This window comes from Grampus griseus (genome assembly GCF_964374135.1).
Source record: "Grampus griseus genome assembly, chromosome: 5".
Classification (NCBI taxonomy): Eukaryota; Metazoa; Chordata; class Mammalia; order Artiodactyla; family Delphinidae; genus Grampus; species Grampus griseus.
The window spans coordinates 7,018,072-7,043,708 of NC_138998.1; the positions used below are offsets into that span (position 1 = coordinate 7,018,072).

At 39.7% G+C, this 25,637-nt stretch overlaps 1 protein-coding gene across 1 annotated transcript in view; it reads right to left on the reverse strand.

The window, feature by feature from the left end:
• Positions 1-25,637, reverse strand: part of KCNH8 (potassium voltage-gated channel subfamily H member 8) — a gene marked incomplete at both ends in the record, with an annotated part of 386,090 nt that overhangs the window by 33,228 nt on the left and 327,225 nt on the right. The window contains 2 exons of the mRNA XM_082655515.1: positions 885-1,243; positions 6,208-6,246. Of these exons, the coding sequence (XP_082511641.1) occupies positions 885-1,243; positions 6,208-6,246 (398 nt within the window). The remainder of the gene's footprint in view (positions 1-884; positions 1,244-6,207; positions 6,247-25,637) is intronic.

The following is a 25,637-nucleotide window of genomic DNA, read 5'->3' on the forward strand; positions in this document are numbered from 1 at the left end:
TTATAAGCAGAACAACAGAATTTGAATCTATATTTCAGAACTCAAATTTCTGAGATTTTGGACAAAATATGTAACCTTCAAAATACTTAACACTTCTTACAACTTTATAGTAGAGATAATACAAGCTACTTTAGACGATTCCTGAAAAGACTAAATGTAATAGTAAATGAAAAATTACCTAGCCGAGTACATGAGACTAGGAATCACTCAATATGTTTTTTTCATGTCTATTTTTTACTGAGCTGTTACGCACCATAGCCTACTCTTTTCACATTTTCTGAGTCAGAATTTTTCACTGTTTCAATCACTTTTAGTTGATCCTAAAGTGAATTTTTTTAAAATTAAAAAATAGAACCATCCCATATTACAGGCTGAAGGGACCAGAAATAAAAATAAGTTCAATCGTCCACAATAATGAAGCAAATACTATGGGAAATGAAGACCAGCACTTCACTTCCTTCATAATTTCCACTCATTGCTTCATGAAACTTTTGGTAAGATCAGATACTGAGGGGATAGCAATACGGACTTTGTTCCATCTCTTTTGTTTTCATTAGAAATTTATAAGTTATAAAATTACAATGTAGAAATATACATCTATAAAAATAGGTAGAGCTAAATGGGTAAAGGGAGAAGAGAAAGAATTTGGAACATGTAATGGACCCTTTTGAGAATGTGACTAAAATGATTTATTCTCATCTTGCACACACCTCCACGTAGAGTCAAAAATGGCGCACAAACATTTAGGGAAGCTGAAGCATCGAGGCTAAGAACCTGCACGGCAGAAAGGCCTAGAAGGCTGACTCATTTACTAGCCAGGTACTAGTCTGACTACAAGGCAGCCAGTTTCACCTGGGAAAGAATTCTATGATGTGAACTCTCACCTTGGACTGAGGTCTGGGGGTCCAGCATTGTTCAAAGCTGAAAGTTGCAATTTCAAGTTCTTCTCTTTTCTTTTACCATGGTTAGGGGCGTCGGCTTCCTGTTTGCTTTTGGGGGAATTGGAACTGGAGACTCTGACAGGTGAGTGAAATGGCACTGTTCCCGAGGCCAGCTGCTTCAGGCTTAAGCCGAGATAGCTCTTACTGCTTCCAGGCCTCTTGCTACGGGAAGAGGAAGATCCCCTAGTGTAGATGGGGGAGAGGGATGCAGTCTCCTCCTCCTCCCGGCTCTCTTCCTCTTCCTCGTCTTCCACAATGGATGGGAGTCTCTTCTTGATGCTGCCATTTCCCTTGGGCTCTGGCTAAATCGGAGGATAACATAGATGAGTACAGATTGTGAAGACTTCTTGAGAGGCATATCATTCATGCTGCAGGGCCCATCTGAACAAAGTCAGATCCCCTAGAGCCTTTAAGCCTCACAGATTTTGCTCTTATTTATTCAGCTGTTCAAAGTCTCTCATACTGTCTGGCACAGGGAACGCTACTCAATATTCTGTAATAACCTACATGGGAAAAGAATCTGAAAAAGAATGATTCACTTTGCTGTACACCTGAAACTAACACAACACTGTAAATCAACTATACTCCAATAAAAATTTTAAACAAAACAGAAATAGACTCACAGACATAGAAAACAAACTTAAGATTACCCAAGGGGAGGGGGGTAGAGGGATAAATTAGGAGTTCGGCATTAAAATATACACACTGCTATATATAAAATAGATAACCAACAAGGACCTCCTATATAGCACAGGGAACTCGATTCAATATCTTGTAATAACTTATAATGGAAGAGAATGTTAAAAAAGGATATATACATATATATGTGTATATATATATATATACACATATATATGTATATATATATATATACATACATATATATATCTCAATCACTTTACTGTACACCTGAAACTAATACAACATTGTAAATCAACTATATTTCAATAAAAGATGTTAAAAATCTCCCCATTTCTGATCTCGGCTAGGTTTACTCTCTCTGCTTTCCTGGTGTTAGCCCACAATCCTTCTCTTGGTCTTTTAAACTCTCTTGGTGGTGAGCTATGTAAAAGGTACATTTGATCAGGTTTGCATTGAGGTTTTAATCAGCCTGTCATTTATAATAGCATATGATGGCATGTTTTTAGGAATAAGACATTTTTCAATTTTACTGCAAAGTCTTGGGCCTTGATAGTTTATTTAATTTATTTATTTCATTTTTCAGGTATCCTCATCATTTTATTTTTATTGAAGTATTGTTGATATACAATATTACATATTACAGGTGTACAATATAGTGATTCACAATTTTTACAGGTTATACTCCATTTATAGATATTATAAAATATTGGCTATATTCCCTGTGTTGTACAACATCTCCCTGTAGCTTATTTTATACCCGGTAGTTTGTACCTCTTACTCCCTTACCTGTATCTTGCCCCTCCCCCTTCCCTCTCCCCACTGATAACCACTAGTTTGTTCTCTGTGTCTGTGAGTCTGCTTCTTTTTGGTTATATTCACTAATTTGTTGTAGTTTTTAGATTCCACATATAAGTGATCTCATACAGTATTTGTCTTTCTCTGACTGATTTCACTTAGCATAATTGGGCCTTGATATTTTAAAGTTACAGGGTCCTCAGTGGAACTTTATGTGGAGATCAACCAGCAAAATTATATTATCTTTGAGAATAAAACTCTTTCCTATTTTGGATCATAGATGAACGAAGATCAGAAGTGTCCTCAGCTCTCCTTGTTCTCACAAGTCAGGTGGCAGGAAGTACAGCAAACCATTTGATCCTCTCACCTTGAAGAGCCTTAGGAAAGGAAAGGGAGAGTTTTGCAAACTCTCCTGTAGGATTCCTGCCTGGGCTCCTTCAACCTTACAGGCTTAGGAGAAGCAAAGGAGAGGATGGGAAAGGATGAAGGAGGGGATAATGAAGGGGCAGGGCAGACAAGGTAGCAAAGGCTAAGCTGATGGCCCTCAACAGAGTCAATCTAAGAGTATGTGTTTCTTGCTCTGCCCCAGACATGGCCTCCCTACTCCAAAAAGTCAGTTCATTTTTCTGTGCCTCAGTTTCTTTTGAGGATACAATCATTTATACCTGCTTATCAATAATTCATAATAAAAATAAACTGAAAAGACCTAAGAATACTATTTATATGTCATGAGCTGTCATGGTTATTACTTCATCTCAATAAATAGTTGTTTTATTGGTATATGAATTTTATTGTAACAGTTATAATGATATATATATATATATATATATATATATATATGTAACAAAAAAATGAACTTGAATCTGTAGTGACTGACAGGCCCATTCACCCATTTAGTTGAGGCCATAGCTGTAAAATAAAATGATCAGTTCACTTAGGAAGGTTTTTTTTTTTGTATTTTAATCTTTTTTAAAATTAATTAATTAATTAATTGGCTTGTTGGGTCTTCAGTTCTGTGCGAGGGCTTTCTCTAGTTGTGGTGAGTGGGGGCCACTCTTCATCGTGGTGCGCGGGCCTCTCACTGTCATGGCCTCTCTTGTTACGGAGCACAGGCTCCAGAAGTGCAGGCTCAGTAGCTGTGGCTCACGGGCCCAGTTGCTCTGCGGCATGTGGGATCTTCCCAGACCAGGGCTCGAACCCGTGTCCTCTGCATTGGCAGGCGGATTCTCAACCACTGTGCCACCAGGGAAGCCCTGTATTTTAATCTTATGGGTCAAAATTTCTTGAGGAAATGGAATTAGTAGACTCATCTTTCCAACTATGTGATTATTTTAATTAATGGTAAAGCTATTAGTTCTTTATTCAAGAGTTATGGTTTTGCTTTTATTTGTTTTTTTTTTCTTCACAGCATTTTAAATTCTGTGCTTTTAACCAAAGATGGACCCATGTGGAATTGCAGAGGAACATTTGTATACTAGTATTGTAGAACAGAAAAGTGAGCTCACCCAGCTAAAGATACAACAGGGCGAACTTATCACAGAAATTAAAATCAGTGAGTACATTCTCTAATTGGACTTCTGTTTACATTTGCATTGGCAATTTAACCATTCCTTTGTTTCAAGGAGGCTCCCTTGGCTCTAACAGAATCTTCTGACTAGTAACCTATAAGATGTTTGTACTTCTACAAGTTCATTTAATTTTCACACTTCCATGCTTGGCACCTTGGACAATTTGCTTAGGTACTGACTCTTGTGACTGGGACAGCCAATATGATTTATACCAAGAATTCATGAGCCCGTGGACCATCATTGCAGACAATACCCAAATTTATTATTATTAAATACCCAGCCCCACATGCAGCCTCTGTGCAGGAGGAGTACCTGTTACTTTCTTCAGGCCATTGGTATAGAAACACCCTCCTCCCTTGTGTCACTGGATTCACCTGTGTATACATGCCACAAAATTCAACCACAGATCTTTTCCTTGTCTCTGACCCATCTCTTCCTTTCCCTCTCATGTTTCTCATGAATGCTCCCATGAGGGCAATGAGGTTTCATCCCCACAGTCAAAGGAGTCTCTAATTTTGCTTGTGACATCTTGCTGGGATAGTCATTTCAAACTCACGAATGAGTCTTGACTAAACGTGTCTTGACTAAAAGGAAAGCAGAATAAAGTCTAGTGGTGGAATGCATGTGTTTTTGATCACACAGTGTTAAAAGTCCTGTGACTTACTAGCTATAACCTTGGTCAGGTAATGTTATTATTTAAAGCCTTGGTTTCCTCACCTGTAAATTGGCAATAACGTGAGGAAAAAATTAGGTATTAGATAATGGTAGTTACACCCTTAGTGATATGCACTGAATGTGCTTAATTAAATGCTTGCCCTTGTGATGATGGTGATGATCATGAAGAAAAAGAAAACAAAATTTACATCAGGGCAGGTCCTACAGATAATGTTGTGATATTTTACATAATCTCCCCTTCTTTCTTAGTTAACAGAACTCTTAGCAATGCACCTTGCCCAAAGATCACCTTTTTCGGACCCCTTGCCACTTGGTTTGGCCATAAGGCCAAATTCTAGGATGATAGTATGCCAGTAGACAGGTTATAGGGAAATTTTAGGAAGGCTCCTAGAAGGAGGGGAGCATCTATCTTGCTCTTTTACTTTGCTTTAGTTTCTAGTCTGGAACACTGATGAAATGAATGGATCTCCAGCAGCCATCTGAGAGAATGAGGAGAAGGAAGGCATATGTTGGGGATCATGAAGCAGAAAGAGGAAATCTCCAGGCCTACTGACACTGTTATATTGCTCACCTCTGGCCTTGTCCATGAGAGAGAAATAAATATTTATTGTATTGAAACCCCTGTTATTCTGGTAGTTTTGATACTGCAAATGAACTTCAGCCTTCATTATACAGATTTTGCTTTTGAAAGTTAACGATGGTGTATTCTTGGAAGGGATGTTCATTTTCAGAGTGCTATGGTGGGGTGAGGAATTCAGATGGGAAAATCCAAAAGGAGGCTAAATTTCTTTTCATGAGAAAGAGAACATAGGAAAGGTCTGGCGGAAAGGAGGTAATGAGGAAAGGATGCCTGTTGAGAGAGTTTAAATGTAATGAGAGTTTTGCTAGTTCCTGAAGAGGGATTTTGCAGAGATGAGAGAGAAAAGACAACTAGTGGCAGGGAGGAACTTGGTTGATAGCACTGAGATGTTTTAAGAGCTTTAAAAATGTTTCTCAATAGCAATTCTGTTTGCTTCCCACCCCCAACCATCTTCGGTCCATTAACAACGTCTTTGTAACGGGCTGTGTAATTGGATTTATTTGTGCACCTCTGTATGCATGTGTGTGTGTGTGTGTGTGTATGCATGTGTGTGAAAGTTGGGGGGTTCTGCTTCAAGAGGGTACAGATCAAGAAAAGGAGCTGTTTACAGGGTTTCTTTCATGGGATTATTGGTAATAAAGGTCTAGGTAATAAATCGGACAAGTTACTGTTTTGGGGGAAAGTTTTCTGTGAAATTGGAGGGTTCTTAAAAGTTGGGACTGATTTAAAAGCTCAATTCTTCTAAGATCAATACCCCAGGACTTCATTACTCTGGGCAGGTTTTGGTGACAAACTATGTTTTAACAATAGCTCTAAGATCCTTAAATAGATACATGAGTTTCAATCTTTCTCTATTCCCAAACTCATGAAAGTCATTGCCACGTCTCTCTCAAGTGCTTTAGGGGAAGTCAAAAATGAATACATTACATCCTCAAGGGGGAGACAGATTTGTTGGAAATCCCACAAATTTTAGATAAATATTTTGCTCTTTGGCAAAAAGCCATACCTGTGAGACCGTAGATTTGTTCGATAATCTTGATATCACCTGAAAGAACAAACAAACAAAGTTGTAACAATCATTTACACCTTCTCGGTGGTTTGGGACTGAGTGAAATGGAGGCAGGGAAAGAGATGAAAGTTCAGAGGCTGTGGCGGGGAGATGGGCCACCTGCATGGGCCAGAGAAGAGGAAATAACTCCTGAGAGATGCTGGGAGCATCTCCCACACCTCACCCTCTAGGAGCTCTACTGACCAGAGTGTGTAATAAAGAAAAGGGAGCAGCAAATTGACTGTCTAGTACAGGACACCACACCCAGGAAATAGGGGTCAAAATAGTACACTCATTGGATACATTTTCCATTTTGATACTTTATTTGCTCTCTTTTTGTTTTCCATCTCCCTTATTCCTCTTTCTTGCCCTTTTGCTAAATTATCTTATCTTCCATGATTTTTCTCTCCGGCTCTGTGAAAAAAAGAAATCGTGGAGGCGTTTCTTATTTAATCTCATTTCTTTCTATTTATCCATCTCCCCTTTTTCTTTGGATACGGGTGGGGGTGATGAACCCTCTCTGTCCCATTTGTTTTACTCACTATGATGTTCCCTGTGGACTAGGATTAAGTTCACTGCGGATACTAATTTTCAATTTAAGTGATTTTAAGATCCAATTGATTGTAAAAAAGAAAAAAAATTCTGTCAATCAAATTGTGACATGCCATCAGTTATGAGATTGACCCCAATTTCAGAGATGGTGAAATGTGAAAAACAAATGTGTAACATAGAATCACTTAAGTTCAAAACACATCTTGCCTAAAATCAAACTATGGTACCGTGGAGGAGTACCTTAAAAAACATGCACCTTCCAGGACGTACAAACAAGCTCTGGAAATTATAACATATCTGGGAAATATGCTTCAGGTCTCATCACACTGTTTTTTGCTCAAATATACTTTTCTCATTTTAAAGTGGTAATAGATGTTATAAATTAACATAATTTTATTCCCATGAAAAAAAAAACTTGCACTTGAAAGTGACCTGCCTAGTAAGTGAGACATATTTGGTAATTCTGTCAACCTCCCGCCCCGACTGTTTTTTTTTCTAGATAATTAGGGAAATAGATCTGCTATTATTTATACAAATGCCAGCATCATTACTGCTGTGCAAATATACGTTTCATCAATGTTTAATTTTATCAAAGCAGTCAACCCATTCTACATCTGTTTAGTTGCCTAAATATACATTGATCAGTAGCACTGAAGACATACGTTTTGCAATAATTCCCTAAATGGTGACAAGTAAAACAGCTGAATAATTAAAAATGTGGAAAATAAAACAAAATTACAATGTCGTTGCTACTGTGGTAGACATAAAAAATGGGTTTTTGAAAAGCTTTTCAGTTACAGCTTGGATGAAAGAAAGAATTGCCCTGGGATTCAGGAAGCCTGAACATCTCCAGGTCAGAGATGCTGTCTAAGGGATAAGAGAAAGGCACTGGCCTCAGCACTTGCTGATTTGGGTGTGACTCCCAACCCCCATGGTTTACTACTAATATGAGTTCTGTGGAGTTGCTGAACTCCAAGAATGTTTTTCTGTATCAGTGCTTCTCAAACTTGCAGGTTCTGATTCAGGAGGTCCGGGTGGAGCCTGAGACTCCGCATTCCAATGACCTCCCAGGTAATACGGACCTTGCTGGCCCATGGGGTACACTTTGAGTAGTGAGATCTTATAACCAACGTCATTGTTATTATCGTCCTATCAGCTGTCAATTCACTAAGTATTCACTGTGATCAGCCCCCTGGTAAATGCTCTCCAGCCATGACATCCAGTCATTTTCATTACAAATCCTATGAGGTGAGTGTCCATTATGTAGCCAGCACTACGGTGATAGGCTCTCTGAATAAATCATTTAATTCACATATGGTATTAATCACATGTGTTTTATTTTATTAAAAAATTTTTTTAAAATCACAGAAAACTCAGATTTAATAACACTCAGCCTACATGGAATAAGTTCACTTAGCAGACGCTGTGGCTCATTTCACTTATAAGAGGCAAATATTTTTAAAGTACTCAACAGCAACAGTGAAAGCCCTCTCTCACCCTGATAGGAATGGATTTGTTATAGTTCTGCTAAATAGAATTAACCATCCTTGGAAGGATTTCAATCCAGTACTGAATTGTTTATGAAATGCCCTGTTATCTATTGTAATGTATTGTAAGTAGTCGAATTCTGTATATACTGCTATTTTCTGTGTCTGTTCATTGTTGTGAGCTTATGTATGTTAGTGAAATAAATTTTCGGCTTTCATGTGGTTTCCTTAACATTTATAAATATATGTATTAAGATATTTTCCCCCTCTTGCAGGAGAATAACAAACTTGGTGATGTTTTCCTTTCTGATGCAACCCCAAAACCCTAGCTGTTCTGAAAAGGTTGGTGCATGCTGTTAAGGTAGAATGAAATTACTCTTTTCATCTCTGAAGCGAAACACCCCTCTGCCATTCCCCTTCAAAACCACAGGTTTTTACTTGATATTCACAACTTTTGCACCGCCATCAGTCAGTAATTTTCCAGGTGCCTTTAGTTTTAGACATTATAGAACTTAAATACTGAGTCAAGAAGATTGATAAAATATAAAACATTTTCTGCTTAGCCACATTTGTAGGCAAGCATTTTCAGTGCCTATGTTCTGAGGAAGTCCATTATATCACATGTATTTTAAAAAGAATACTCTGATAGATGCATTCTGTTGACTGATACTTCAGGCTAATCCAGATTCTGCCAAGTGTAGAGAATATTAGTTTAATGGAAACCCAGTATTTTCAAGCTAGAAGTGACCCTAAAGAGTCTCTGCTACAATGGTTTGTACACCTGGCAGACAATAGGATGCTTTGAGAAGTGTTCCTTTAAAAAATCAGGTTACAGAGTACCAGTTCCAATGAATCTCTTTCAGTTGGTGATGGGTGTGGGTCTCAGGTCTCCAAGTCAGGTTTGAAACCACTGAGTTAGTCTAACTCCCTAACTGGAGATGTGGAAACAGTGGCCCATGGAAGATGAGATGACTTGCCCAATTCATGCAACAAGTTAGTGGCAAAACTTTTTCCCCAGAAGCCGTGCCTCCTGACTCTCAGTGTACCTTCCATAGAATCATGAGTTTTCTCAGATACCTCTTCCAATGGTTAATGCTGTTTCTTGGGCTGAAAGAAAAAATGCCTGACATACTATGGCATTTAATCTGGTTTGATGGTTGTCACAAATCCGACCCCCCAAACTCATGAGGCTAAGTTACCCAAACACTTTGTAAACCTTTTCTGAGTCACAGATCTTTCAGGAAATCGGATGAATTCTAGGCATTCTTTCCCCAGAGGGGAGAAACATGGATACAGCCTTTGGATAGAAAATATTTATTGTTCCAGCCACTAGAAGACTCAACGGTTTTGAAAGTTTTGAGGAAGGCAGCTTTCCCATTTTGAATCCCTCCTACACGGAGTTTTTATACCTTTTAGATAATAAGAAGAACTGTTGGTGATCTCTAATGGGAATAATTAGGAAAAAAAGAAAGACTGAAGTCATAGAGGTTGGGAAGATAAAAGGGAAGTAAGTCAGACACAAGAGCAGGAAATGAGGTCGCTGCAATAAAGTTTTGAGAGAGATCAAGAAGGGCAAGGGTCAACCCGTTCACATCTTGGGATTGTGCCCTTCATTCCATCAGGATGGAAGAAGCCCAGTGCGGGCAGAAGGGCTGAGGACACCGCCTGGCACAAAGTTATGACCAGAAGTAAGGCGTCATAACCTTGAAGACTGGGAAAGAAACATTCTCAGCTCTGGTGCATTGGTTTTAAAAGTTTTTGTGTAGCTGTTCTTCTCCTTTTCCCCCATCCTAACCACCTACATTACTCTATCACTCTGTGAGTCCAGTGGGAACTTGAGAGAGAGGACTTTTTTTGGTTTGTTTTTTAGATTTAATGTTCTTAATTGTATTGCTTTTGGCTGAGACTTTACATCTCTCAATAACATGTTATACCCTACTATTTCTTTTTTTTTAAAAAAACTTTTAATCTTATATTGGAGTACAGGTGATTAACAATGTGATGTTAGTTTCAGGTGTACAGCAAGTGATTCAGTTATACATATACATGTATCTATTCTTTTTCAAATTCTTTTCCTATTTAGGTTGTTACATAATATTGAGCAGAGTTCCCTGTGCTATACAGTAGATCCTTGTTGGTTATCTATTTTAAATACAGCACTGTGTACATGTCAATCCCATAATCCCTAACTATCCCCCCCCCCTTCTACCCTGGTAACCATAAGTTCGTGAGACAGGACTCTTAAATTGGAAAAATACTGCTCACTGGTATCGAGGACCAGAGAAAAAATGGTCTCTTAGTCCTCATATAATTTGCTGCCAAAAAAAGCAAAACAAATCCACAATTTTTTTAACTGTGTAAAGAAGGTCCCAAGTTTTACTATTGAGCTTGAATTGCAAATGGAAATCAAATATACTAAAATTAAGTCATTTTAGATGTGACACGTGCCGTTGCGTTCTTGAATGTTGTCTCTTTTATTGAATGAAGACCCTTTTATAGGCGCTTTCATAGGCTCATACCTGATCTTGGCCATTCAACTCATTTTTCCCCTTAAGTTCTTAAATTTCCCGATAGTAAATTATCCTGATATTAGAATTTTTCTTTAATATTTTTATTGGGGTATAATTGCTTTACAATGGTTAGCTTCTGCTTTATAACACAGTGAATCAGCTATACGTATACATATATCCCCATATCTCTTCCCTCTTGCATCTCCCTCCCTCCCACTCTCCCTATCCCATCCCACTGGGTGGTCATAAAGCACCAAGCTGATCTCCCTGTGCTATGCGGCTGCTTCCCACTAGCTATCTATTTCATGTTTGGTAGTGTATATATGTCCATGCCACTCTCTCACTTCGTCCCAGCTTAATCTTCCCTGATATTAGAATTTTTATGAATTCTTTTAGTTGGGAAGGGAGCTCTTTGATTTCTTTTATCTATTCCCTCCACCCATTAAAATCCCTCTGCGTTCTGAGAGATGGCGGGGTGTGAGGCCCCGCCTTTCACGGGAGGCTAAAAGGCCACCTCTAGAAGGAACGTGAGTGGTTTCTCAGCAGCGATGAGGCATTACCAACAACTTCTCCTTACTCTCAAGCTCTTTTCAAGAGGCCGAACCACTAAGAAATTGACCACTGTGAGGCAGGAAGGAAGCAAAGGTGAGTGGAACCCACCACAAAGACCCAGGACTCCTAACAGTAACCCAGGGGGCCAGTGGCCCAAGGAAGGTAGGAAATCTATTTCCATTGTCCACTTGGCCCACAGGTAGGACTTATAAGCCCCTGTGTGGTCTGCAAATGACCTCTCAACTATGGAATCTCATAAGGCACGAAAGTGCCCTGGTGAGAATGTTATCTGCAGCTGATTGCTCAATCGGGAGATGAGATGTGAATTACAAGGCTCTTCTCTCCGACTGATTCATGACATTCTCTGCCTTGTTAATAATGCCACACTGATTAAGTCACAGAGCAGATTGAAGGAGCGTGCGTCCCCGTTCAGAAACAGGGATTATCACGGATTTTATCTTGTTCACGGGACAGCAATATTACCAGCAGTGGTGGTTGTTTGGGATAAAGAGAATATGAATGAAGGGTACTTGCAAATAACCCCATAATTCTCATAGTTAAAATGTCCACTCTTACAAAAATCATAAATAATTGTCAAATCTGCAGGTCTAATTTCCTCATCTGCTTCTTTCTCTTGCAGACTCGAGCGGAGGGGCCAACAAGCAGTGAATGACACCCATGGCAGGTGGCAGATGGGAGGACTTAGATACCTCTGGAGAAAGGATAGGCTTTGAATAGGGAGCATTCATCTTCAACTTAACATGTCTGAGAGGTCACCACCACCTAATCTAAAGAAGAGATTTTAGAGGCTGGTCTGAATCCCTAAGTGGGTAATACAGTTTCTATTATGTTTTCTTTGCTTGTTCTGTAATTTAGAAACAGAAATGAGATTTTAATGAAAAGACTAATGATTTTGACATTTCCCAATTTCACCCGGGGCCTTGAGGTCAAGACAAACTATTAAGACTTGGAGAATTCTCTTCCCCTGGGTAATTGCTATTGCTCCTGGTGTGGGAAATATGTCAAGTAAGTGAGTCTTGAATTTAGTGCTTACTGATGTCCGGAGCTAGAGAATCAGCTCCTACAGTGTAGGAAGCAGCACAAAAACTCTTCACTGATGAAAGGTCTGTGTGTGGGGAATGGGATCCATTTAGGAGGTAGTATAGCAGGGGGGTTAAGAGCTGGAATTGCCCTAGTCTTGTCACTTATTCGCTATGTAACCTTGGGAAGCATATTAATTGTAATAGAATAAGTAATGCTTAGGTTACAAATAATGTGCTAAATTTCAATGGCTTAACACAAATGAATTTTATGTCTCACTCTTTCTCTCAAAAATGATGCTAATAACTAAACTTGTAAGGATTACATGAAATACGTACCTGTAAACTGAACCAATCTTGGAGACCAGACTAGCCACATCTGATGTAGTGTCACATTAAGAGAAATGTAGTACAGCAACCAAAAGTAATTAAAAAAATAATTCTAATCTTTTGGTCCATATCTTTCAAGAACCTTAGAGGCAATACGGTGATACACCACAGGAAGACTTTTGTAAAATGCCCCCTCCTTTTCTATTCCATTCGTGATACCAATGGTGCCTCTCCAAATTCTCTCACTGAAACTCTCCCCCCCGTCCCTTCTGTTCTCTTCTGCTTCCCTCTGGCCATCGTGTCCGGCACTCCTGCCAGAGGTGGCCACTAGGTGGTGCCATGCTTTCCAGGCCTCTCGTTTCTCCAGGGAAAGAAGGCATTTGGAGCCTGCTGGGAAGTGTACATCTCTTATCACTTCAACTTAATGATCCACAAGGAATTCTCACCTAGAGTTATGGTGAAAAAAGTTCTCACATTGTTGCATTTGGAAAGCATTTGGTCCAGTGTCTGGTATAAAGCTAATTCCTGTTAATAAGTGGTAATTGTATTATTATTGATACGTTGGTTATGAAGAAAACTTTTCTTTGAATTGAGCTGGTGAGGAATAGGGCATTATTAGCTAGGTGATGCAGAGCTAAACATTCACACAGATGGGTTTGTCCAACTTAAAAACTAACATATATATATATATATATATATATATATATTATATACACACATGTACAGCACTTCTTAACAAGGAGGCCACTAAACTTCTTAAACACAAGTTTCCCCCAAATTGTATATGTTGTCAATGTCTTATTGACTATATTCATACCTGTGGAAAATTTGAAAATGCATCATTTTACTCAAGTGAAGCAGATAATTGGGTTGAGAGAGAAACGAATAGAATGTCAAGCTATTAATTTTTATAAAGTATTCCACCCACTACTGTGCAAAGAAAAGTATGTATGTTTTTGCGGCATGGGATGACAGCCCTTCTAAACACAATTTTAACTTCCTTTCTTTGAATTCAAATGTATGAATTACAAGACTTTGGAATTAAAAGAAAACCCAAAGGAGTCCCTTAATATTTATGTAAAAACTTGGAAACATGGGATGATTTTGAGGGAGAGAGTTATTTACGAATATGTAGTTCATATTATCCTAGAAAGAAAAGGGAAGGAAATACACACTATTGTGTGAAGAAAACTAACTAGAAATCTCTCAGCAATGACACACACTTTTAAAGATTTCAGGCTTAAGGAGCTATGCACCAAATCAGTGATTTGGGAGTTCAGCAGGGTAATCAGTGCTAGAAGAATTTACACAGTTTAAACTCATTATGTGGAGCCCCCCCCCCCCAATGACCAGCTTCTGATTAGGGTACAATGGCTCCTGGTTAGCCTGTAAAACCCGCTACTATGTAGTTGTAAGGAAACACAATAGCTGGTTTCATAAGATTTTCAGGATACACGCTGAGTACTCTGGTTCCAAACCAGGTTGGTGAACAAAGATGCTGAATTTGGAGTGAGAAGTTTTTGCATCACAATTCCCGACGGCACTTCTAAACTTAATGCGAAATGCCTGATTTGCTGCCTAGGAAGACCATTGTCAACTATATACTGTAACAGAAAAGTTGAACAGCCCTGTCTGTAGAAGACAGTGTTTGAACCAGCAAACTGGAATGAACTACTTTGTGTACTTGAACCATAGTGCCTTGGGCAAGCTCACTCAGCTTCAGAAAATAAGAAGAGGTCTATAGAGGACCACAATAGTGAGGCCATAGGCAGCTTCTACATGACCAAATGCATACATTTTTTTGGCATTCATTTTTTAATGAAAGAAATCTTTGAAACTTAAGCAAGATGAATATTGTTCATCACAGCGTTCACACCTTTAGCAAACACTCAACAATTTCTAGGTGAGGAAGAAAGTCTCACAGTTAGTAGATGTGAGGCCAAGATTCTAAAGTTAGGGTTTTCCTCCTGCCCTGTTGGTGGGAATGTAAATTGGTGCAGTCACTATGGAGAAGAGTTTGGATGTTCCTTAAAAAACAAAACTAGAGCTATCATATGATCCAGCAATCCCACTCCTGGGCATATATCCAGAGAAAATAATGATTCGAAAAAATACATGCACCCCAGTGTTCCTTGCAGCACTATTTACAATAGCCAGGATGTGGAAGCAACCTAAATTTCCATTGACAGATGAATGGATAAAGAAGATGTGGTACATATATACAATGGAATATTACTCAGCCATAAAAAAGAACGAAATAATGCCATTTGCAGCAACATGGATGGACCTAGAGATTGTCATACTGAGTGAAGCGAGTTAGACCGAGAAAGACAAACGTCGTATGATATCACTTATATGTGGAATCTAAAAAAAATGGTAAAAATGAATTTATTTACAAAACAGAAATAAGAGTCATAGGTGTAGAAAACAAACTTATGGTTACCAAAGGGGAAAGGTGGTGGAGGGATAAATTGGGAGATTGGGATTGACACATACACACTACTATATATAAAACAGATAACTAATAAGGACCTACTGCATAGCACAGGGAACTCTACTCAATACCCTGTAATGACCTATATGGGAAAAGAATCTAAAAAAGAGTGGATATATGTGTATGTATAACTGATTCACTTTGCTGTACACCTGAAACTAACACAACATTGTAAATCAACTATCCTCCAATAAAAATTAATTTAAAAAATAAAGTTAGGGTTTTGTTGTACAAAGGTGATGTGTGGAGCAAAATAAGGAAGGTATATTGACTAATTACACATAGACTAAAAACAAGTCTTCGTGAGAATTCACAATGGACTTCCAAGCCACTGAAATTTCGGAAAAAATGTGTCTGGTTTGGCATTTTGATCCCCCAGTGGTGCTCTAGGAAGTTCCCAGATCAAAAATTGTTATTGATTAAAAAAATGCCTGATCATATTTTAAAAATGTCGTTCCTTTCTCTGGGTCTCTTTTCTAATAAGATTCTCACCCAGAGCATGCTTCCTGTGGGGGAAATCACCCTCCAGTTATACAGTAGTGAGCATTTTCGATTTCTTTTCTTATGAAAATTTATATTTTGAGACTGAGCTTTCATCAGAGGATAGACTTTTCCTCAAGCTTTAAATATCATCAGTGAGGGGACTTCCCTGGTGGCACAGCGGTTAAGACTCCACACTCCCAATGCAGGGGGCCTGGATTCTATCCCTGGTCAGGGAACTAGATCCCACATGCATGCCACAACCAAGATCCTGCACGTGGCAACGAAGATCCCACGTGCCACAACTAAGACCCGATGCAGCCAAACAAATAAATATTTTTAAAAGTTCTATAAAAAAATAAACATTGAGGAATTTAGGGGAGAGGTTCATGGGGAAAGGGGAGGCAAGGAGCTCTTTCTTGAAATTATATTATGTGGACCAGCTTTAAGAGTTATCACATGGCAACCTAGTCACAAAGAGACCATTTCAAATTTGGGGGAAAATCACAGTGATATCCATTGAGGAACTCCTCTTCATAAAAATGTGAACACTGAGTAAGGCAGATCCATTTAGAATGGGCAGAACTTCTTATAGTGGGGTCTTTCTGAATTCACAGAACTATCTAACTGTTACTTATAGATTCGTACAAAGACATCATTCTTTTTGTTACACACAGGAAACGTATACATAGAATACTCTTCAGAACAAACTTTGTCCCCTAAGTTTTTCTTTTTCTTTTTTTTTTTTTTTTCTGGCCATGTGGCTTGCAGGATCTTAGTTCCACGACCAGGGGTTGAACCCAGGCCCACGTGTGTGAAAGCATGGAGTCCTAACCACTGGACCACCAGGGAATTCCCTCCCCCAAGTTTTAAGACAATTATTTCTATGATTGCAGAATATGCACAAGTGAGTCTATGGGAAGGATGAGGCTCTCATAGCTATTTACACAAATTTGTGCAAGCCAATTCTGCCCCTTCAGGTTTCCCATCTCCCGCGTCAAACTGTGCTTGTCAGGTTGTTTCTTTGGGGGTTGCAAGAAATTGGACATGTTGGTTCTTTGAAGGAACAATTCTGGCCTTAGTTGGACTGTGAAGGCACACCACCTTTAGGGAATAAAGATGCTTCCAAAATAAGGTCATTTGGAGTCTCACAGAGGGAGTCCTATTTTCCCCATAAATTTCCATTAGATCCTCAGGAGGTGTAACTTCTACTCGGCACTGGCCCTAAATTATTGTTGTTGAGACTCTGTTCCTCCTCTCACTCTTCCCTTTGTTAATTCACTCAGAATTTCTAAATGAACACTGACTTTTACTTGGGGATGTCCCATTAAAGTGACCTTATGGTAACTTATTTAGAAGAACCGAAGAAATATTTTAAGGTACGTCACCTATAAATTGGCACTTGTCATCCACCTCTACAAGGATCAAATCATGAGCCACTGCAGCTGCTGACCTTCAACATCCCCTGAAGGGAGACCAGGGTGGAGATCGGGAAGGAGGCACTCGGTGCTCTGGGAAAAACTGGCAGAGCAGGTCTTCCAGGTAGTTAGATATTTTCAGAAGACAATTTTATGAGCCCAATTCTTGCATCTCCTCGTATCTAGAAAAGCACTAAAATCCTTCACGGTGATGTCCACTCCTCGTGAGTAGCGGTAACCTTCATGAGACTAACAGAAATCTTCTGCAAAAAATATGTGCTTGATTGCATGTACTCCCCCTTCACCAGAATCACATCTATACTGACCTTCCCCCCTACCTCTCTGGAGCAGTTTCTCAGAGCTATCTGAAATGCTGTCTCCTGGGCTATAGGCCTCATTTTGCCCCAAATAAAACTTAACTCACAACTCTCACGTTGTGCTTTTTTTTTTTCAGTCGACAGTTATGAATACCCTCTGATTTATCGATGAATTTGGTAGATTCATACTCTTACATGCCAGGCTTCCTTAAAATGATGGCTTACTCCTATATCCAGCAAGCTGCCTTCATTTTCCACTCCTCACATTTTCCTCAAAATACTACGCGATGTCACGTGCGCCAATTCTGTCTTTTCTGAGGAACAAATTCTGATTTAAAGGCAAAATAAAAACATTGTAGTAAAATAAAACACACACGGAGCAAAAGCACAGTTTAGTTTGGTTACATACCTTTCTCAGTGTTTGAAAGCTTTCTTAAACGGGAGTTAAAAAATAATGGAAAAATAACGCTCGAAGGGCCTGTGGCTCGGACGCGTTGGTTGTTCACTAGTTGCATCCTCGTAGACGCACAGCTTGATGAGGTTTCCCAGACTGCTTGCACTTAGGTAGACCCATATAACTGGCTGTGCCAGTGGCATGTGAGCAGAGATCTAGGTCTGGCCTCTGAGTGGTGCAAACAAGCCTCTGCATCCTCTCTCTCTCAGCTGGTTGGCTGTTGAGGTACCAAGTCTCCAGTGGAGGACTCTGAGTTCCAGAGGATGCTGAGACCTCAAGGATAATGGTGCCACCAAATACAGGAAGCCTGGATCCCTGAGTTGCCCTGGGAAAAGCCACCACCTGTCCACCACCTGTACATTGTGATGTGAATGACACATGCCCTGTAGGTCTTATTCTACATACTGTATCAGATCACGGAGACTTGGGGATGTTTGTTACAGCATTCAGCCTGACCCAACTGATACAGTTTCTTCGAGATCACCCAGGCCAGAGATGAGGGACTGGAGGAAAGCACTGAAGGAAAGCCACTTTACTCCAAGCCACTCAACTTGTATGTGTACTGACTCTATTACCTACCATTCACCACTCTTTTTGACAGAAGCCTGTTTTGGTAATTCTGGTATTTTCCCATATATGATGCTAACACTCTGTACCATCAAGAAAAACGGGTGACTAATAGCCTCAAAGGAAAAATGTAAACTGTACAACCTAGAATATAAATACACTTCGTTAGCACTAGTCAGACATGGGGCTATTTATGAATGCTGGCAAAATGCGGTGACACAGATCGGTCACCATGTGCTCTGCTTAATCTTCAGGGTGGAAAATATAAGTGGGATTACCACATCACAAAAGCCTAGCAACTTGCAGATGTTCATCTCAGAATTTTCCTGAATCATTTTCCTCAGTGACATGGAAACCAAATCCTTTAAGTCCCAATTCATTTGACAGAAATGCATCTCCCTGTGTCCCTCCACCCGCATCGAGTTATTATTACTGCATGCTGGCCTTCCAGTTCATAATTTCAAGGCACTATCATCTTCCCCCTAACTTGGCATCTTGTTTACTTCATATTTCTAACTATTTGGCTACTGTTAACTCTAGTCGAAGCTGCCGCTCTTCTGGCATTGCAGATTGCTGGGTTTAAACGGTGTGTTTATGGATGCCTTGAATCTGAGGAAACCGGAGGCCTCCAGGTCTGCCTGATGTGTAAGCAGACTGTGTCCGCCATATGCTTTCCTCTCTGCGGTCTCCGTCCTGTTGGGGAACTTCACAAGAAAAGCACTGTAAAGATGTTTACCATGGGATTTTGTAATTTGCTTTTAATTTTAAGTTAATTTCCACTGACTTAGCTCACTTACAACAGCTTTAATCAGACCACCCACTGACTCCATACTGTAACAGTTGAATCTGGGTTGGGGATTACAGGGATGTATCCGTGGGGCTAGTGTGAAGAAATGTCGCACAGCCCCAAGGATGAGCTGTGAAACATGATCAGACTGGCATAGCCCAAACGGTGAAATAGTTACTGCAGTAAAATATTCAAGGTTATTCTAACAAGTTCCAGGAGATCAAATTCTTGAACAACAACAACAAAAAAAACCCAGAGTAAAGTTACGTTTTTAAAAAGTCCTAACCTGTCCACAGGAAGAGTATTTGTAGGCTGATTGAGAATTGTGAACAAAACTCTAAATTTACAATATTGCTTCTTTCACTTATACTCTCAATCCCTCTGCATAATTATATGAATGTGTGCAAGTATGTGTGTACTTTCAGGAAGTGCTGAGTACGTGTTATTTGCTGGCAAATGTGATATATTCACACACCAAAGATTTTTAAAAATTCAACTAATAAGAAGTCTTCCAACTTCTTTCAAGGATGAAACTGAGTCTGGAAAGAAACTGAAATGTCATTTTGTACCTTTGAAATGATGATGGAGTAGAGATTTTACAAGTTTACCCTTGAACATGGAGCAAGAGAAGAATAAAGCAGAATGATATGCATAGCAGACTGAAAAGCATACTTGAACGGGAAGAAATTCTCCTAGAGCTAGTCCATGAACGCAGGGTTCTTTAATAAATGGATGGATTTATGAGCAAATAAAAGCACAAACATTAGTGGAGAGCAGAAATCGAATGGCCGGACTATAGTCGTTCTTCTGTCTTACTTGTCTTCTTGTTAATGAGAAATCTTTCTTAAAATACTGAGGCACAGTGGGTTTTTGATAAGACATGACAAGTAATAGCATTAGGGTTAAGAAGATTAAAGTGAATGTTTTTCTGGAAATTCAGTATAGCTTCTGCTGTAAGTCAAAATGCCTGAAGGAGAACATCCCCTTTTAGGAGAATTATGTGCTGATTTGTGGCACAGTGCTTTAGTGGACAAATGTCCTAGGCTGGGATTCAGAATACCAGAGTTTAACTTGATTTTATACTGTTTGATTCTTTTTTTTTTTTTTTTTTTTTTTTTTGCGGTATGCGGGCCTCTCACTGTTGTGGCCTCTCCCATTGCGGAGCACAGGCTCCGGACGCGCAGGCTCAGCGGCCATGGCTCACAGGCCCAGCCGTTCTGTGGCATGTGGGATCTTCCTGGACCGGGGCACGAACCCGTGTCTCCTGCATCGGCAGGCGGACGCTCAACCACTGCGCCACCAGGGAAGCTCCTATACTGTTTGATTCTTTCATTGATTTTGTAATCTCAGGCAGCATGCTACTTGGATGCCCAGTTCCTTCATCTCCAAAGTAGAAATGAAAATCCAAACTCTCAGGGGCGATGCAAAAATGACAAATTAAATAAAATAAGGTATTGTAAACAAATTGCCTTGCTCATAATACATACGTAGTAACCATTAGTATCTTTTCCCTGTCAGTAGATGTGCTGCTAAATCTTCCGTTGACAAGAGAAATTAAAACCTGATGAGATATATTTTGATCTTTTGATGCAATCTTATTTGAAACACATGTTTTCATTTGGTTGATGGGAGATTTTATCCAAAAATGAAAGTCCTCTTTGTACAGAGGGAATATTCTAACTCATTTAGGTCTATAAGATGGGAATTTTAGTTATGTGAGTAAATTTCTTTTTCCCCCTCTCTTTAAGCCACTTGTCATCAAAAGAAAAACTGAGTTTTATCAGATGGTACACTAGGTCCCTTCCAGTTCTAACATTCTATTATTTCATGGATATGGAAATGTGTATATATACGAAGGAATGAATTAAATTCCAATAAGTATTAATCAAACATGTACTTCATGCAGGCAATTTCGCGAGGAAAAGGATTACAAAGATGAATAAAATGTAGTTCCTGCTCTCAAGGAAGTTACATGTATACAACTGAGTTCTCCACTTACAACTTGGTTGAATTCTTATGATTCATTTTTCAAAAAGTTTCTCATTAAAGTATAACCTACAGAAAAAAGGGCACAAATCAAAGCGTTACTGTCTGATGAATTATCAAAAAGTTCTGTGGTTCATGTTTTACTTATACATTTGGCATGTGAAGCTCATTTTCCCATGGAAACGTATTTCCTGTGAATGCTCCGTTAGCCTACGATACAGCTGGCATTTAGTGCTCAGAGGATTGAGGGACAGAGCGAGAATTTCTACCTTGCGGTACGCGGGCCTCTCACTGTTGTGGCCTCTCCCGTTGCGGAGCACGGGCTCCGGACGCGCAGGCTCAGCGGCCATGGCTCACAGGCCCAGCCGCTCCGCGGCATATGGGATCTTCCCGGACCGGGGCACGAACCCGCGTCCCCTGCATCGGCAGGCGGACTCTCAACCACTGCGCCACCAGGGAAGCCCTCTAACTTTGTTTTGATGGATAAACTTACACTACGTTTCAGCTGGGTTTTGGAGTCAGGTGGTTTGGGACTGAAATTGTAGCTCCTGATTTCCCTTGCTTACTTGCTGGGGGATGCTGGATCAGGTTTTTACCTATCTTATCCTTAACTAGTCTTCTTGTCTAGTACATGAATTTAACAACCTATCTCCACGATTGTTGTGGGAATAAAAATGTTAATGTCTGTAAAGTGCTTCGCATACAGTTTGGTTCCTAGGAGCCATGATAGCATCAGCAGCATCAACATCATCTTTATTTCACAGAGCCTTTGTCAGGAGGGCAGGGCTCTGTTATCCCAACCTACAGACCTTGAAGAGGGTGAGCTCTGGACCCCTAAGACGTAAACAGCCATGGAGAACGCAGTGTGGAATGGAGACCTGGGTCCCTCCAAGTGGGGCTGGGTTGAGAATTCCTGGTGGATGTAGCCTAGGTAGTTTTTCATTCTCAAGGAATGCACACAGGTTGAGGTGTGCATGTGTGTACATATGTAGATTTGATACCTTTTATTTCAGGCTATCTGCTGTTCTCTGCAGGGTAGAAGTAACCAGGGAGGTAGAGAATGAAAGACATTTTTTGTCTTGTTGATGGGATGGCAGGTGGCCTTTTTATCCTCTGACTTTCCCAACCCAGCTAACCCCCATCTCCCTCCAAGGAGCTTAAAAATCAAACTGTTCACGGTTCAACTTGCAAACACAAGCTGAAATCCCCAGATGTCATGGAAATGTGGCTGAGCTCTTTGCAGGGTATGCTTCTTGCTATTTGATTGACAGAAGGCTACACAGAAGAGAATACAGAGGAGATGAAACATGAGCCCATTTAGAGATGATTAAATCTTTGTGTGTTCTTGATTTTATCTTTAATATATATTTAAATGGAATTTGGTTTCTAAGAAAATGTTGCTGAGTTATAATTGTACAACTTACAGTGACGTGATGACCCACAATTCACACACAATCACTAGCTTTGCTTCATTTGTCCAACTACTTCTGAGTACCCCCCTCCCCTTTTCTGGATCTTGTCTCTTAACTCTTCAGCCGACTGGGTTGTCATGGAAACCACTGTGGTTTCTACCACAGTGTGATCTCTCCTCATCCTTGACCCTCTCCCCTCACCACACACACACACACACACACACACACACACACACACACAAAGTGATAAAATCTGAGTGGGCACTTAAGCTGAACCCACTCAGTCTTTCCACAGGAATGTAAAATCAACTAAGAGAGTTAAGCTTAATCTGTTGCCCCCTGGAATTGAGAAGCTGCTATCTGTCACCATTTCCTGCTATTTTGGATGAGGAAAGAAAGATGGCAAGTCTACTAAATAAGAATGGAGAGAAAAAGAAAAGGAAGAAATGGAGAGAAAATAGAATAAGAAACGAAGCTTGAGAGCCTGATTATAAGAATTCCTGAGATGCAGGTGTGCATGTGGGTCTGTGTGTGTTATGTGTGTGTGTGTGTGTATTTTATTTAATCATGTAAGATACTTGGAATCCTTATAATAAATCTCTGCTTTTAGTTCTCTATTTGAGTTGGATTTCTTTCTTTCTTTCTTTCTTTCTTTCTTTCTTTCTTTCTTTCTTTCTTTCTTTCTTTCTTTCTTTCTTTCTTTCTTTCAGTCAAAAGCAACAGAAATTTATTTCTCACAGTTCTGGAGGCTGGGAAGTCCAAGATCAAGGCACTGGAAGATTCTGTATCTGGCAAGGGCCCACTTCCTGGTTTATACATGGGTGTCCTCTCACCATGTCCTCACATGGCAGGGGACTCAGGGAGTTCTCAGGGTCTATTTCATAAGGGCACAAATCCCATTCATGGGGGCTCCATCCTCATGACTTAATCACCCCCAAGAGCCCCCACCTCCTAATACCATCACATTCAGGGTTAGGTTTCAACATATGAACTTTGCGGGGCGAACACAAACATTCAGTCCACAGCACTTGGCTTCTGTGATCCTGCTGCCTTGTTTGCATTTTAGAGTTTAGGTTGATTTTCATTCTGGTTTCAGTTTTCAGATCACTTTGTTTATTATTTTTGCCACGGATTTATAAGCTTTATTGAAATGAAAAATACAAATTGTTGTTCATTTAGTGTCTTAAATAGGTGAGTTAAACCAATAATAATTTAATTTGTTTTTAAAACTGCATTTCTGTTTTGATTTGCAATAGTTTCTGAAGATATAATTAACGTACAATAAATGCACACATCTTAAGTGAACAGCTTGATGAATTACTTCTCTAGGATCCAGCAGTTTCATTCCTAGGTATTTACTCAAGAAAAATGAAAGTATATGTCCACAAAAGTTCATAGATAAGAATGTTTAAAGCAACCTTATTCATAAGAATCCCAAACTGGAAACAACAGAATCCATCAACAGGAGAATGGATTTGAAAATCATATATCAATATAATGGAATATTTAGCAATAAAAAAGAACTTTTGATATACTCAACAACATGGATGTATCTCAAAAACATTAGGTTAAGCAAAAGAAGCCAGCTTCAAAAGGGTACATATTGAATGATTCCATTTTTATGACACCGAAATACTGGCAAAACGAATCTATGTCGATAGAAATCAGATAGTGGGGGTTGGAAGACTGACTGGGAGCAGGCACGATGGAACTTTCTGGGGGAATGGACATGTTCTATTTCTCGTTTCTGGTGGTAAGTTACACGGGCGTATACGATTGAGTTGGATTTCTGTTGCCTACAGTAGATGTCCTCCTTCTAAATTGCCCCCAAGTTTACCAGGCTTCTCAGGCTGGCCCTTTTGCCAATGCCCCACACTAACTGTCCTAAAATAAAAATTTTAAAAACAATCAGTCTGTCTTTTGAGAAGGGGTGAGGGTAACCTCTTTCTTTTGCTTTACAGCATTTGGAAGTTATAAAGCCTTCGTCTCTCTGAAGCTGGGGCCCAAGCAGGAGAAACAAAACTTCAGGGGTAGAGGGGAGTGTAAACTTAGAATCCAGTCCTCCCTAAAATCTTCCTTAAGGGGCAAAAGGTGGGGACAAGACTGATATAGTAGAGGGAATGAAGCAGTAAGCACAGCAACCACTAAGAAGAGAAGAGGAAAATGAGGGTCACTGTGCTGCAGCCAGAGCAAGTAGGACGGGTCGACATATGCAAGAAATTCAACAGCAATCTTCATTTACTCAGTGCCACAAGCAGGAACACAATACTAGGCTCTGAGAACACTGAAACACGATGTCTTCCTTCAAGGTACTATGTTTGCCACAACTTCTGAATCCACTGGAAAACACCTGTATGAGTGTTTCAGAACATAAAATATACACTGGATGCAGGTAAAGTTTCCAGGCCATTACTTACTGAGCTTTTCCCAGCATACCTGACACTGTCTTAAGCACCATAAAAGTGTAGGGTAGGTAAAACCGTTCACCACAAGATGCTTCAGGGAAGGGGGTTTGCTCCCTAAGGGAGAGTATTTTAAAATACACAACCAGCAAAACACTTGTTGAGCCTGGGATGGCAGGGAAAGCTGACATGGTAAAATGCCATGTGAGTCCTTCAATATGCAATTTTCTAAGAACAATTATCTCAGAAAGGTGCAGAATTAATTATGTTCTCTTATTACACAAGAGTGTGTTAGCAGATGCACACCTACACACAGGCTACTCTTGAAGAGCTAAGTATCTGGGCTGTCAGATATGATTTTTAAAATTATTACTATTCAGTAAATCATTTTCAAGAAAATTGCTTCCAGGCAGCCCAATCTTATTTGAGACTGAAATGGGGACTAAATTTAAACCAAGTTCCTCCTTTGGAAATCACTCTCTTTTCACTATAATCTTGAAAAAAATTGTAATATAGTCACATAGGAAGCAAGAGATATTGGAAAATCACAGACTTCACTTGAAAGACCCATTCAGGTTTGTTTTTATCTAAGGGAAGAAG